At 57.6% G+C, this 15,848-nt stretch overlaps 1 protein-coding gene across 2 annotated transcripts in view; it reads left to right on the top strand.

Annotated features, from left to right (window-relative positions):
• The window catches only part of ODF2 (outer dense fiber of sperm tails 2), a 30,177-nt gene that overhangs the window by 2,235 nt on the left and 12,094 nt on the right, over window positions 1–15,848 (top strand). For both annotated transcript variants that reach the window (XM_078622807.1, XM_078622806.1), the window contains exons 2-15: window positions 854–979; window positions 1,274–1,390; window positions 2,541–2,759; window positions 3,337–3,530; window positions 4,507–4,633; window positions 5,123–5,254; window positions 6,234–6,308; window positions 6,970–7,041; window positions 9,392–9,508; window positions 9,791–9,976; window positions 11,397–11,506; window positions 13,310–13,445; window positions 14,174–14,284; window positions 15,228–15,332. In XM_078622807.1, the coding sequence (XP_078478933.1) occupies window positions 866–979; window positions 1,274–1,390; window positions 2,541–2,759; window positions 3,337–3,530; window positions 4,507–4,633; window positions 5,123–5,254; window positions 6,234–6,308; window positions 6,970–7,041; window positions 9,392–9,508; window positions 9,791–9,976; window positions 11,397–11,506; window positions 13,310–13,445; window positions 14,174–14,284; window positions 15,228–15,332 (1,815 nt within the window). In that variant the 5' untranslated portion in view covers window positions 854–865. The remainder of the gene's footprint in view (window positions 1–853; window positions 980–1,273; window positions 1,391–2,540; window positions 2,760–3,336; window positions 3,531–4,506; window positions 4,634–5,122; window positions 5,255–6,233; window positions 6,309–6,969; window positions 7,042–9,391; window positions 9,509–9,790; window positions 9,977–11,396; window positions 11,507–13,309; window positions 13,446–14,173; window positions 14,285–15,227; window positions 15,333–15,848) is intronic.

Genomic DNA, 15,848 nt, shown 5'->3' with positions numbered 1-15,848 from the left:
CAGCAGCACGGTCATTTGCTTATTCGCTCACTCACCACACGGCAGGATAATCACGGCTAAGGGAGTCCTTCATCCAGCAGTGGATTGACCATGTTTAACACATAGGCATTCACGGCCAACATTATCCATATTTGGGTTAGATTGCGTACGTACAAATGTGTCGTTAAACCCACTACCACCCGACATGGCCGGTTTCACGACACATTTATATCTACGCGACCTAACCCACAATAAAAAAAAAACCTCACGGATGGACCACGGTTTGATGTTCATGATGGTGACCGACCGCTTGCCTGTGGGCGTGTGTGCGTGCGACACCTACGCCTGGGTCTGATCAAAGGGGCGACGAAATCTGCACTTGACGTCGTTGAGGTCGTGGTCATCGCGTTGTTGTCGTTCTAACGTCAGCAGTGCGCTGGGGTAGTGTGAAGGCACGGTGATGTTTGCGGTCAGTCGGTTGCGGTGGCAATTTGTGTTGTTGTCGTAAGTGCTTGGAGGCTCCCTCCCGGTGATGGTGTTGTGTTGGTTGTTGCCGTTGGTGGTTTGCAATGTACACAGGCGCCTCGTGATGATGGTGATGTTGTTGGTGTTGGTTGTTGTTGTTAGTGGTGGTTTGCAGTGTGACAGGACCATAAAGATTCGCATGGGCTCCCCGTGATGGTGATGATGATGGTAATGATGGTGATGATTATACTGTTGTTGTGTTGGCTGTTGTTGGTTGTTGTCAGCAGTGCGGTAGGACCATGAAGATGCGCACGGGCTCCCGGGGATGGTGAAGATGGTGATGATGGTGAAGATGGCGATGATGATGATGATGATGTTGGTTGTTGTTGTTGTTGGTTGTTGTCGGTAGTGCGGCGGCAACATGAAGATGCGCACGGGCTCCCCGCCGGTGCACGTGCACGTGGACGAAGACACGCCGGTGCACGTGCACCTCAAGAAGACGCGCAAGCCCCGCGTGGGAGCCGGCTCCGCGGAGGTGAGGGGCATGCGGCGGCTCCCGCATAGGGGCACGCGCATCAACAGTGTTGAGTCTATGGGCAGTGTTGAGTCTATGGGCAGTATGTATGTGTGTACGTTGAACTTCTTTCGCACCGTACGTAGCCGACCGTGCTAATCGGAGGTACAGTTTATTGTCGCGCCGTTTTTTTCTGCGTGTAATGTGTCGTGCTGTTGTGTTGTTGTTACAGGCTCACGTGTTGTGGTGGTGTTCTTGTTGTTATCGAGTTACTGTATCGGTTGTTGTTGTTGCGTGGTTGCTGCTCGATTGCAGGGACGAACCGTGGGGGGCGAGCGGGCGAGCGCACGGTCGACGCCGCGAGGACGGAGCCGCGGGCCGTGGATCCCACCCGGAAAAACCTCCGTGCGGGACAAGATGTACGCCTGGGAGGTGAGTCTCCCACACCTCCGATTAGCACGGTTGGTTACGTACGGTGCGAAAGAAGTTCAACGTACATACTCGCTGCCCATCGACTAAACCTACCCATAGACTCAACACTACACATAGACTCAACACTGCCCATAGACTCAACACTGTACATAGACTCAACACTACCCATAGACTCAACACTGCCCATAGACTCAACACTGCCCATAGACTCAACACTGCCCATAGACTCAACACTGCACATAGACTCAACACTGCCCATAGACTCAACACTGCCCATTGACTCAACACTACCCATAGACTCAACACTGCCCATAGACTCAACACTGCCCATAGACTCAACACTGCCCATAGACTCAACACTGCCCATAGACTCAACACTACCCATAGACTCAACACTGCCCATAGACTCAACACTGCCCATAGACTCAACACTGCCCATAGACTCAACACTGCACATAGACTCAACACTGCCCATAGACTCAACACTACCCATAGACTCAACACTGCCCATAGACTCAACACTGCCCATAGACTCAACACTGCCCATAGACTCAACACTGCCCATAGACTCAACACTTCCCATAGACTCAACACTGCCCATAGACTCAACACTACCCATAGACTCAACACTACCCATAAACTCAGCACTACCCATAGACTCAGCACTACCCATAGACTTAGCACTGCACCTCCGATTAGCACGGTTGGCCACATATACAGTGTGAAAGATCAACGTACATACGTATGTACATGTTGTTAATCAACGTGCGATTTGAGTATTTGGCTGCTATACATTTCCACGTGATAAGCCACTTCTTTGAGCTATCATTTGTGGCCTGGTCACTTCCGAAAAAGAGCTCTGCAGCTCAGTGGGCCTTGCCTGGTAAAATAAAAATTAGTTTGGTTTAGTTTGGAACGCGGTTGACGCGGTGAAATGAGACATGCAAACTCCAAATATACATCAGGCGTCAGGGTCAGGATCAGGATCGAACCCACGACCTCCTGTATACCAGGTGAGGTAGTTAACATTTCACCACGGGGCGAGATGTTGACTAAACACCAGCTCGACTGCAATCGCCACACGCGGTGAGCGGATGTGGGGGGGGGGGGGGTGGAGTTGGATCCTCTGTCCCTCGGCGCTTCGCCTCAGGGCCCCACGCACCGTCTGGAGATCTCTCCCCCGCGGGGCGCCGACGCGGGCGGCATGCGGCCCGGCCTGCACGTGAGCGACCTCACCACCACGGACGTTGCAGACGCTGCCCGGAGGGTGGAGGAGGAGGAGGGGGAGGAGGGGGATGGGGAGGCCGCGACGGCGTTTGAGAAGACGGTGGACGGACTGCTGGCGCAGGTCAGCTCCCTGCAGGCCCAGGTGACCGGCGCAACGGAGGCCCAGGCCACAGCACTGGTTAGGCCACGACGCTGAGTCCAGTCCATGCCACACCACTGGTTAGGCCACGACGCTGAGTCCAGTCCATGCCACACCACTGGTTAGGCCACGACGCTGAGTCCAGTCCATGCCACAGCACTGGCTAGGCCACGACGCTGAGTCCAGTCCATGCCACAGCACTGGCTGGGTCACGACGCTGAGTCCAAGCCACATCACTCGCTGGGCCACGACGCTGAGTCGATGCCACATCACTGGTTGGGTCACTACGCTGAGTCCAAGCCACATCACTCGGTCCCGTAACCATTCTGTGTGTGCTTCCGCTGTGCCCAATCTCTGTTCCCACGCCCCGTGTGCTCTCCATGCCCCGTGTATCTGCACCCGTGTCCAAAAGACAAATGTGCAAAGTTGTACCAATTTTAGTCGCCCCGAAGGGACGATGGAATAAGTAGACACACAACCGTGGGTTTAACCGTCTCCGCGCTCCATGCGTCTCCACCCCACCCCCCCCGTCTCTCCGTTCTCGTGTCCCCCTCCGTCCCCGCGTCCCTCCGTGCGCCAGGTGGACCAGGAGCGGCGGGACCGCGCTCGGGAGCGGGCGGCGAGCGAGGGGGCCACGTGGCGCCAGCGTCGCCGCGCCGGGGGGGCGGCCGTGCCCCCCTCCCCAGGGGACGTCGACCTCTCGCCCCACGAGAGCGAGGGGCTGAGACGACGCAGCCTCGAGATGCACGCCGGGCCCGACGGGGACTCGGCGCGGTGCGTAGGGAACCGGTGCGGAGGCACGGGGGGGTAGGGTGGAGGGCGGGGATAAATGGGGGGCGGGGGAGGGAGGGGTGGGCACTTATGGGGCACCATGGTGGCGAGGTGTTGACTCCCTCTCCTGGTGTACACGAGGTCGTGGGTTTGATCCCGACCCTGACAACGCCTGCTGCTGTATATTGGGAGTTGGCATGTTGTTTTCTCTTACCGTGGTCGCGTGGATTCTTCTCCGGGTCCTCCAGTTTTTCCACACGATGATAATCAACTTCGTTGAGCTATCGTTTCTGACCAAGTCATCCACCGTCTGTTATAGCTCGATGCGCCTTACTTGGTAAAATTAAAATAGTTATATTCAGTTTGCTTGTGGACTACTAAGAAAACTATGAAAAATTATTCACTCACCCAGCCACCAACTTACTCATTCACTCATTCGCTCTCAGTCCCACAAACGATACTCTATCCTGGCCGCTCGAGCACCACAGTGTTGAGTCTATGGGCAGTGTTGAGTCTATGGGTAGTGCTGAGTCTATGGATAGTGCTGAGTCTATGGGCAGTGTTGAGTCTATGGGCAGTGTTGAGTCTATGGGCAGTGCTGAGTCTATGGGCAGTGTTGAGTCTATGGGCAGTGCTGAGTCTATAGGCAGTGTTGAGTCTATGGGCAGTGTTAGTCTATGGGTAATGTTGAGTCTATGGGCAGTGTAGAGTCTATGGGTAGTGCTGAGTCTATGGGCAGTGTTGAGTCTATGGGCAGTGTTGAGTCTATGGGCAGTGTTGAGTCTATGGGCAGTGATGAGTCTACGTGCAGTGTTGAGTCTACGGGCAGTATGTGTGCAAGTTGATCTTCTCTCTCACCATTACGTAGCCAACTGCGCGGGGGAAGGACGACAAAGTCAACACAATGAGCAGTTGTGAAGGTTTTTGGAGATTCGGTGCGAGTGGCGTTGACGTTTGCGTCCTCGACGTCGGCGCGCAGGCTGCCTGCAGGCGGCGCCGATGGCCGTGACCGCCTGCTGGGCCAGCTGCTGGAGGCCGAGGCCGTGGGGGCGTCGGCGGCCAAGCAGGTGGCGGCCCTCCGGGACTTTGTGTCGCGCATGAGACACGTGAGCAGCGCAGCGTCGCGTCGCCGCCGCGACATCACCGTTGCGTCTTCGCCACCGCGACATCACCGCCGCCGCGTTACCGTCGTGTGGCTTTTGCGCGTTTTTGCTGAGCACCGCCTTCTCCTGGCAGAGCCACGGGTACGGCTCCTCGACGCCCACCCACGGGCAGAAGGGAGTTTCGCAACAACAACAACAACATCATCGTCATCTGTGTGTGGCGATCCACCAACCCCCCCCTCTCGCCTTCACGGTGCCGGATCACAGGCCACGCCACGTCCATATACCACACCGTGTCGTCGTCGCGTTACTGCCGGGCGGTGGTGGTGGTAGCTACGCTGCTCCTGCACGTGGCCTGTGGTCTGGCGCTGTGGAGGCAGCAGCAAGGGGTTGGTTGATCGCAGCACAGATTGGGTCGTGTGAAACTCCCTTCCCGTGGTCGGGCGTCGATGAGGAGTTCCACCCTGACCGGCGCATTTGTTGAGGCTGCAGGAGAAGGCTCTGAGCTGCTCGGACGTGAGCCGCATCACGCGCCACAAGGAGCTGCTCATGGAGAAGCTGGAGGAGTTTGAGGTCGCCAACAGAGCGCTGCGCAGGCTGCTTCGCAACGAGCACGCCAGCGGGGTGAGAGACTCGCGCCGCACACTCACACGGGGTGAGATGCGAGGTGGTGAGGCACCGGGGGGCAGGGGTGAGACGTGGGGGGTGAGACGCGCGGTGGGACGCGCATGGGGTGAGACGGGCGGTGAGACACGGGGTGAGACAAGCATAGGGTTAGATGGTAGGGTGAGACTTGGGGGTGAGACACGGGGGTGAGACACAGGGTGAGCCACGGGGGTGAGACACAGGTTGAGACACGCACGGGGTTAGATGGTAGGGTGAGATGTGGGGGTGAGACGGGCGGTGAGACACGGGGTGAGACACGGGGTGAGACGGGCGAGGAGACACGGGGTGAGACACGCACGGGGTAAGACGTGGGGGTGAGACGTGGGGGTGAGACGTGGGGGTGAGATGCGGGGTGAGACGTGGGGGTGAGACACGCACGGGGTGAGACGTGGGGGTGAGACGCGGGGTGAGACGTGGGGGTGAGACGTGGGGGTGAGACGTGGGGTGAGACACGGGATGAGACGTGGGGTGAGACACTGGGTGAGACGGGCGAGGAGACACGAGGTGAGACACGCACGGGGTGAGATAGTAGGGTGAGACGTGGAGGTGAGACGCGGGGTGAGAAGGGGAGCGGCGGCGCAGCGGTAAGTTCCATCATGACAGTGCGCTGTTTTTGAGTTGTACGCCTTTTGGCGTCATCTGGTCCAACACCAATGGAGACTAGGCTCTAAGAAAAGCTGCTCCGGGTGTGGACCAATCAACTTCAAGGACAGTGCATATCATTATCATCATCAGAGTTGTTTCTTTTTGTTTGCATTTTGACTGCTTGTGTTGTGGTTATTGCAAACATGATGCCTTGTAAAAAAGGTGTCAGTTTTTGTACCAGTTTAAAGGGTAAAAACCTACTACTATATTTTGCCACTGGTAAAGGAGATGTCTCATAGTCTGCGTGAGGCTACAGGGTGGGGGGGGGGGTGATCCTTCGTCTGTTTTGCAGCTCGACGTGACGCAGGTGATGGAGCAGCGCGACGTTCTGCTACGGAAACTCACCCTGGCCGAGTCGGACAACGCGGTGAGCAACGCACCGGGCGCACGTGAACAAGCGTGTCAAGACACGTGTACATCCTGTGTGTGTGTCAAGACACGTGTACGTCATGCGTGTGTCAAGACACGTGTACGTCCTGTGTGTGTGTGAAGACACGTATACATCCTGTGTGTGTCAAGACACGTGTACGTCCTGTGTGTGTGTCTGTCTGGGGGGAGCGGTGGTGTAGCGATTTAGCGCTGCGCTGCGCTACGAACCTGGCGACCCGAGTTCGATTCCCGCTCACGGCTAACATCGGTGACGATTATCTGAACCGGTCCTGGGCCTTCCCTAGGTCGGCTCAGCCTCAAATGAGTACCTGGTGCGGTGCGTAAAAACATCGCACTGGGGAAACAGAAGCGGCCGGGCGTGGTGCTGGCCACCAACCCCCTTGTGTGCCGTTCTGGCCTTCATAGCTGCTCGCTAACAGCTCTTGCCCCAACAGTCTGTCCGGGCTATACGGCGGATCTTTGTCTTTGTTTACGTCCTTGTGTCTGTCTGTCAATTAGTCTGTGTGTCTGCCTGTCTGTCCATCCGTCCACGTGTTTGTCTGCTTGTCCTCGTGTTTTTCAATCCGGCTCTGTATCTGTGTCCATCCGTTAATCTCTCTGCCCGTCCGCCGGTGTCTGTCCGCGTGTCTGCATCTCAGCGCCTCGCCACGCGGCTGCAGGAGCTGGAGAAGGAGCTAAGCCAAGCAGCTGTGCAGCTGCAGCTGGAGAAGGTGTGTGTGGGCCCTCTGTAAGAGTCTACAGGTCTCTGTGCGAGCCTATGGGTCTCTGTGAGTTTACGGGTCTCTCTGAGAGTCTATGGGTCTTTGTATGAGTCTACATGTCTCTGTGCGAGCCTATGGGTCTCTGTGAGTTTACGGGTCTTTCTGAGAGTCTATGGGTCTTTGTATGAGTCTACAGGTCTCTGTGCGAGCCTATGGGTCTCTGTGAGTTTACGGGTCTCTCTGAGAGTCTATGGGTCTTTGTATGAGTCTACATGTCTCTGTGCGAGCCTATGGGTCTCTGTGAGTTTACGGGTCTCTCTGAGAGTCTATGGGTCTTTGTATGAGTCTACATGTCTCTGTGCGAGCCTATGGGTCTCTGTGAGTTTACGGGTCTTTCTGAGAGTCTATGGGTCTTTGTATGAGTCTACAGGTCTCTGTGCGAGCCTATGGGTCTCTGTGAGTTTACGGGTCTTTCTGAGAGTCTATGGGTCTTTGTATGAGTCTGCAGGTCTCTGTGCGAGCCTATGGGTCTCTGTGAGTTTACGGGTCTCTCTGAGAGTCTATGGGTCTTTATATGAGTCTGCAGGTCTCTGTGCGAGCCCATGGGTCTCTGTGAGTTTACGGGTCTCTGTGTGAGTCTTTGGGTCTTTGTATGAGTCTGCAGGTCTCTGTGAGAGCCTACGGGTCTCTGTGAGTTTACGGGCCTCTGAGAATCTATGGGTCTTTGTATGAGTCTACAGGTCTCTGTGAGAGTCTACGGGTCTCTGTGCGAGTCTGTATGTCTCTGTGAGTTTACGGGTCTCTCTGAGAATCTATGGGTCTTTGTATGAGTCTACAGGTCTCTGTGAGAGTCTACGGGTCTCTGTGCGAGTCTGTGGGTCTCTGTGTAAGTCATTGATGACTGGGCTTAGACCATCAATTCGACTAATTATGATCACACCCTTAGCTCGTAGCGACTTGCCGGCGAGATTAAACGGAGATTAAACGGAGGCCGTCTGTCACCCGACGCTGCTCCCCACGCAGAGCGAGTGACCGGGTGCCTAATCTGGGTGTTTGCCGGGCTCGGGTTTAATGAGACGCGGTGCGCTCGGTCACCGGCTGCCAAGGAAATGTTTCTTCGTCCTCGGGGACCTCGTCCTCTGCCTTGCGTTCTTAATGGTGCCGCGGTGTCTATGGGCAGTGTTGAGTCTATGGACAGTGTTGAGTCTATGGGCAGTGTTGAGTCTATGGGCAGTGTTGAGTCTATGGGCAGTGTTGAGTCTATGGGCAGTGTTGAGTCTATGGACAGTGTTGAGTCTATGGGCAGTGTTGAGTCTATGGACAGTGTTGAGTCTATGGACAGTGTTGAGTCTATGGGTAGTGTTGAGTCTATGGACAGTGTTGAGTCTATGGACAGTGTTGAGTCTATGGGCAGTGTTGAGTCTATGGGCAGTGTTGAGTCTATGGGCAGTGTTGAGTCTATGGACAGTGTTGAGTCTATGGGTAGTGTTGAGTCTATGGACAGTGTTGAGTCTATGGACAGTGTTGAGTCTATGGACAGTGTTGAGTCTATGGACAGTGTTGAGTCTATGGGCAGTGTTGAGTCTATGGGCAGTGTTGAGTCTATGGGCAGTGTTGAGTCTATGGGCAGTGTTGAGTCTATGGACAGTGTTGAGTCTATGGGCAGTGTTGAGTCTATGGGTAGTGTTGAGTCTATGGGCAGTGTTGAGTCTATGGGCAGTGTTGAGTCTATGGGCAGTGTTGAGTCTATGGGTAGTGTTGAGTCTATGGGCAGTGTTGAGTCTATGGGCAGTGTTGAGTCTATGGGCAGTGTTGAGTCTATGGGCAGTGTTGAGTCTATGGGTAGTGTTGAGTCTATGGGCAGTGTTGAGTCTATGGGTAGTGTTGAGTCTATGGGTAGTGTTGAGTCTATGGGTAGTGTTGAGTCTATGGGCAGTGTTGAGTCTATGGGTAGTGTTGAGTCTATGGGTAGTGTTGAGTCTATGGGCAGTGTTGAGTCTATGGGCAGTGTTGAGTCTATGGGCAGTGTTGAGTCTATGGGTAGTGTTGAGTCTATGGGCAGTGTTGAGTCTATGGGCAGTGTTGAGTCTATGGACAGTGTTGAGTCTATGGGCAGTGTTGAGTCTATGGGCAGTGTTGAGTCTATGGACAGTGTTGAGTCTATGGGTAGTTTTGAGTCTATGGGTAGTGTTGAGTCTATGGGCAGTGTTGAGCCTATGGGTAGTGTTGAGTCTATGGGCAGTGTTGAGTCTATGGGCAGTGTTGAGTCTATGGGCAGCGTTAGTCTATGGGCAGTGTTGAGTCTATGGGCAGTGTACGTAGCCACCCGTGCTAATCGTGTTGTTGTTGTTGTTGCCAGGACTCGGCTCGCTCGGCCACCGACGCGTCTAAGGGCCTGGAGGTGACGCGCGCTCACCTCCAGGGACAGCTGCGCAGCAAGGAGGCCGACAACAACCGGGCCGCCACACACATACGGGTGTGTGCGGGTGTGCGTGTGCGCGTGTGTGTGCGGGTGTGCGCGTGTGTGTGCGTGTGTGCGCGGGTGTGCTTGCCCACGTGCGTGCGTGCGTTCACATGTTAACATCGCCACTGGGGAGGCAAAGGCGGCCGGGCGTGGTGCTGGCCGCCCACCCCCTCGTGTGCCGTGCCGGCCATCGTAGGCGCTGCTCGCTAACAGCACTCGTCCCAAACGGCATGTTAAGGCTACACGGGGAGGGCGGGAGGCTACACGGGGGACCTTTGCCTTTGCTCGGCGCAGGGGCTGGAGCGAGCGCTGGAGCAGCAGAGGCTGGAGGCGGAGGCGCTGGCGGAGGAGGTGGCTCGGGCTCGCGAGCGAGGGGAGACTGACAAGGAGGCGCTGAAGAAGGCGACGCGGGCGCTGAAGACACGGGCGCAGCGCGGGGAGGACGCGGCGCAGCAGCTGCACGCGGAGCTCCTGGACAAGGCAACGAGAGAGAGAGACAGAGAGAGAGACACAGACAGAGAGACACAGACAGAGAGAGCAACAGAGAGAGCAACAGAGAGAGACACAGAGAGAGAGACACAGAGAGAGAGTGAGACACAGAGAGGGACAGACAGAGAGAGAGACACAGAGAGAGACAGAGAGAGCGACACAGAGAGAGACAGATAGACAGAGACACAGTGAGAGAGACACAGTGAGAGAGACACAGAGAGAGAGACCGAGAGAGAGACACACTCTGGCAGCAACAACAACCGCCATTCGCCACTAAGTGGTGGTGACGTCACCACGACGCTTGTGCCAGGCCATATGCACCTTGAGGCCACGTGAAGTGTCGAACGCCCGCTGGCGTTCGACACTTCACAGGCACACACAGAGACACACGCACAGAGATACACAGACAGACACACACACACAGACACACACACAGATGGATTCCGAGAGACTCGGAGATACAAACAGACTCGCACACAGTGCAGCAGCTACCAGTGGAGCTCAACGTCAGCACCGGGGGAGACAAAGGTGGCCCGGCGTGGTGCTGGCCACCCACCCCCTCATAGGTGCGCCGTGCCGGCCTTCGTAGGTGACGCTCGCCAACGGCACTCGCCGCGGCTAGTCCGCTAACCCTTTCCCGTTCCGATGACGTGCACGGAAGAAAAGCTGAAATAAAATAAACGTGTCGATACCGAGGCTCCCACAAGGCCATGCGGGAGGGCGTGCGGCACAGTTTGGCTGCCAGCTACCGCAGAGTGGCGGCGGTCCCCGTGGTTCTCCGTGGCGAGTAACGACGTCGTTTAAAAACAGCGGCGCTGCTACTACTCCTCACCGAACAAAATGAACGCTGAGATTCGGCGGAGTAACGGGACCCAACCTACACCCTACGACCTACGGTTGTCCCGGAACACGGCAAAGGGTTAAAGGCTATGCACGGTGTGTGTGCGTGCCTGCGTGCGTGTGCGTGCGTGCGTGTGTGTGTGTGCCTGCGTGCGTGTGCCTGCGTGCGTGCGTGTGCCTGCGTGCGTGCGTGTGTGTGTGTGCGTGCGTGCGTGTGTGTGTGTGCGTGCGTGCGTGTGCCTGCGTGCGTGTGTGTGTGTGCGTGCGTGCGTGTGCCTGCGTGCGTGCGTGTGCCTGCGTGTGTGTGCGTGCGTGTGCCTGCGTGCGTGCGTGTGCCTGCGTGCGTGCGTGTGCCTGCGTGCGTGCGTGTGCCTGCGTGTGTGTGTGTGCGTGCGTGCGTGCGTGTGTGTGCGTGCGTGCGTGTGCCTGCGTGCGTGTGTGTGCGTGTGTGTGTGCGTGCGTGCGTGTGCCTGCCTGCGTGTGTGTGTGTGTGCGTGTGTGTGTGTGCGTGCATGCGTGTGCCTGCCTGCGTGCGTGTGTGTGTGCGTGTGTGCGCGGTGTTATCGAGCAGGAGGCGCAGCTGGCAGACACGCTGGCGTCGGCCGAGGCGTGGCGGTCGCGCAACGGGAAGCTCTCCAAGGAGAAGTCACAGCTGGAGATGGAGGTGGCGACGCTCGGCGAGTGAGTGCCTGGGTCCACTCCCCGCTCTCTCTGTCTCTCTCCATAGCAGCACAACCGCGTAAGCCCACTCAGTCGTACACAACAACAACAGCAGGCGGCACGACCGCGTAAACCCACAGAGTCGTACACAACAACAACAACAGCAGGTGGCACGACCACGTAAACCCACACCGTCGTACACAACAACAACAGCAGGCGGCACGACCCAGTCAACCCACTCAGTCGTACACAACAACAACAACAGGCAGCACGACCACATAAACCCGCACCGTCGTACACAACAACAACAACAACAGGCGGCACGACCACGTAAACCCGCACCGTCGTACACAACAACAACAACAACAGGTAGCACGACCACGTAAACCCACACAGTCGTACACAACAACAACAACAACAACAGGTAGCACGACCACGTAAACCCGCACCGTCGTACACAACAACAACAGGTAGCACGACCACGTAAACCCACACAGTCGTACACAACAACAACAACAACAGGCGGCACGACCACGTAAACCCGCACCGTCGTACACAACAACAACAACAACAGGCAGCACGACCACGTAAACCCGCACCGTCGTACACAACAACAACAACAACAGGCAGCACGACCACGTAAACCCGCACCGTCGTACACAACAACAACAGGTAGCACGACCACGTAAACCCGCACCGTCGTACACAAACCGTAGCTTAGTGGGGCTGGCGGGCCCCTCGGGGCCGGGGGCACGGTGCCAACCAATGGCGGCGAGGGGCACATGCGGGACGGGGTTTACACCCGCAGGTGATGGCCGCCCCCGCCGCTGCCGCCGTGTAAGACGAACCCAGAGGGCGTCGCGCTGCCCAGCTGCCGCTGTTTGTTCAGCATCCGGTGGCGGCGCACGCAGCCCGGGGGGGGGTCGGCGGGTGTTGGGCTGTCGCCGTGCCCCCCCCCCCTCCCCACCACCGTCACCCAGCCCGCATCGCCACTTCCACTGCCGCCGCGGTTTCTTTGTGGCCGCCCCCCCCCCCCCGGTGTTTGTCGTCGCAATCACGGGGGCCGGCGTCGTCCCGGTTGTCGTCATCCCACCCGCACGGCTCGGGTGTCGGCCGCGTTGCGAGGAAATGGACGGGGCGGCCCACACGGGGGGGAGGGGGGGGGTGAAGGGGGGGATGAGGGGGAGGGGGCGACGAGGGTGGTGGGGGACGAAGGGGGGGGGGGGAATGAGGGAGGAGGGACGCGGGGGAGAGAGGTGGCCCGCATGGAGATAGTGGGGTGCCTCAAACGAGTGCCTGGTGCGGTGTGTAAACATCGCCACTGGGGAGACAAAGGCGGCCGGGCGTGTTGCTGGCCGCCCTCCCCATCGTGTGTCGTGGCGGCCCTCATAGGTGCTCGCTAACAGCACTTGCCCCAACAGTCTGTTGCAGGCTACACGGGGGATCTTTGTCTTCGTTGTGACCTGCAAGCGTGGTGGTTTGCACACCGCATGAGAGGAGTCCTCAACATTGAGTGGAGGAGGACTGAATGAACGAGCGAAGTTCGCAGGAACGGTCACCATGGCAGCAGCAGCAACGATAGAAGAGTGCAGAGAAGGCGTCGTGGTTCAATGCCATTAAACTGAATGAGCGATGCTGGTGTGTGTCTGCGTGCGTCTGCGTGCGTCTGCCTGTGTCTCTGCGTGTGTCTGTGCGTGTCTGCGCGTGTCTGTGTGTGTCTGCGCATGTCTGCGAGTGTCTGGTGTGTCTGCGTGTGTCTGCGTGTGTCTGCGTGTGTCTCTGCTTGTGTCTGTGCGTGTGTCTGTGCGTGTCTGCACGCTGCAGACGAGTGCTGGATGCGGAGCGGCAGGCCCGGGCGGCCGAGGAGCGAGCGCGGGCCGAGCGGGAGGCGAGCGCCGAGCGGCTCCACCGAGCCAACGGCGACGTGGCCGGCGCCCGGCTCCACGGGGAGCGCCTCAAGGTCACCCACCACACACGGCCGGCCAGGGATGGGGTGGGGGAGGGTCGAGGGTCAGAGGTTCGGCTGAGACGGGGGTTATAGAAGTAGGGAATAAAAAAAATTGGCGAGCGTCGTGTGAATGCGAACGAAGCGGTACAAGCGAGACGGACCGCGGGGAAGGGGCGATCGAATCGCGAAGTGAGAAAGCGGTGACTTGTGGTTACCGCAATGCGCTACGAACCCGGCGACCCCGGTTCGTTTCCTGCCCGGGGGCTGTCATGGGTCGTGAGCGGTAACTGAAGCGGTCCTGGGGCCCCCCACCCTCTCCTCCACCATCAACGCGCTGCCCTTGAGAAGCCGGGTTAACCATCATGGGGGTGTGAAACCCGGACTTGAACCCAGGATCTCGGCAGATGCCTGCTCAGCCTCTCTGATCTCTAAACAATCTGGTGGTCTCGTCTCACCTTGTCTCACCATGCATCCCCGCGCTTCATGTCACCACGTCTCACCGCGTCTCCCTGCATCTCCCCGCGAGTCCCCGCATCTCCCCGCGTCTCACTGTGTGTTCCCGTGTCTCCTGCATGTCCCCCTGCGTCTCACTGCGTGTCCCCGCTTGTCCCCGTGCATCTTCCTGCGTCTCACCACGGCTCACTGTGTGCCCCCGTGTCTCGCCGCGTGTCCCCGCATCTCCCCGCGTCTCACTGCGTGTCCCTGTGTCTCACTGCGTGTCCCCCCGCGTGTCACCACAGGCGAGCCTCTCGGCTGTGGAGGAGAAGCTCCACTTTGCCGAGTCGGAGGTGCAGCAGCTGACGGCCACCATGAAGCAGTATGAGGGCCTGGTGGACGGATATAAGACCCAGGTGAGGGCGTCTCCCGTGCCAGCGCGCTGACCCAACACGCTGAGCCCAACGCGTTGAGCCAGTGAGCCGAGTCAGCGAGCCGAGCCAACGCCCGAGCGTGGCCTTGCATGGCTCCCTCCTGGCATCCCGAACCATGTGGTGATGGTAGCGGTGGGGCTGGCGGTGGTGAGGATGATTGAATATTTTGATGATGGTGGTGGTTGTTATCCGGACTGCTCTATTCGCCGGCATCTGTCTTCGATGGCAATGCAATTCTTCCGTCGCGTGTCCGGAACAAATTCCGACAGCCGTCGTCCGGCATCTTGCCGTGCACTTATCGTAGTTTTGTTGTGTACGGGAGCTTCGGGACGCTGCCGAGTGGTGGCGCGAGCGGAAGTCTGGACATGCAGTACCCTACTATGTACGTTGAACTTCTTTCGCACTGTACGTAGCCAACCACGCTAATCGGCAGTGCGGGGGAAGGACAACAAACTAAACACAAAAGCAGCCCGGTGTGTAGCTCCAGTGGTTTCTTAATATCGAAATGAAGAGCTTTCCAGACGGCCACAGAATCACATCTGAAAGCACGCGATGCAATGTGTGAGTCCATGGGTCTCTGTGTGGTGAGTTTATAGGTCTCAAAGTATTTTGAACGTCTTTCGCACCATATGTAGCCCACCATGATTTAAAAGTGCATGGCTCCAGTGGCTTCCTGATATTGGAAGGAAGAACGTTCCAGACGGCCGCGGAAGCGCATTTAAAAGCGCGACGAAGCCACGACCGTGTTTGTTCGACGGCCGGCCAAAAGCCGCCACCGCCGCTGCCGCTGCGAGGACGGCCGGAGTTTGAGATGGGCGAGTTCCCGTGGTTCCATTTGTGGCAAAGCGCCTTGCGTGTGACGAGCACACCACGTCGTGCGGACGCCCCCCCCCCCCCGCCCCCCCACCTCGTCGTCGGCCCCCAGGTGACGAAGACTCGCGTGGAGGCCGACGAGTTCAAGGTGAAGCTGGACTTGGCGGAGAAGGAGAACCGGAGGCTTCGCGACGAGAGCGGCCGGGAGGCCGAGCAGGTGACCACGCAGAGCGAGAGCCGCTATAAAATGTTTGGGTTTTTTTGGCAGCAGACAAATACTCTGAACGCGTGACGTAAATTCTAAATGTGGAGGGAAACAGCGGAGGAGTAAAATCCACACGACCACGGGGAGAGAGAGAGACACGCAAACTCCAAATACACAGCAGGTGTCAGGGTCAAACCCACGACCTCCTGTGTACCAGGGGAGGTAGTTAACATCTGCTAGCCACCGTGATGATAGAGAGAGAGACACGCAAACTCCAAATATACAGCAGCAAGCGTCAGGGTCAGGATCGAACCCACGACATCCTGTACACCAGGCGAGGTAGTTAAAATCTTACCATGGGGAGAGAGACACCGCAAACTCCAAATATACAGCAGGCATAATGGTTGGGATGGAACCCACGACCTCCTGTACACCAGGCGAGGTAGTTAATATCTCCTAGCCACCGTGATGATGATGAGAGAGAGAGACACGCCAACTACAAATATACAGCAGCAGGCGTCAGAGTCG

Source organism: Lampetra planeri, unplaced genomic scaffold (assembly GCF_965212315.1).
Source record: "Lampetra planeri unplaced genomic scaffold, kcLamPlan1.2.h2 scaffold_179, whole genome shotgun sequence".
Lineage (NCBI taxonomy): Eukaryota > Metazoa > Chordata > Hyperoartia > Petromyzontiformes > Petromyzontidae > Lampetra > Lampetra planeri.
Note: the sequence above shows the minus strand (reverse complement) of the source record. Positions and strands in the feature narration are given on the sequence as shown.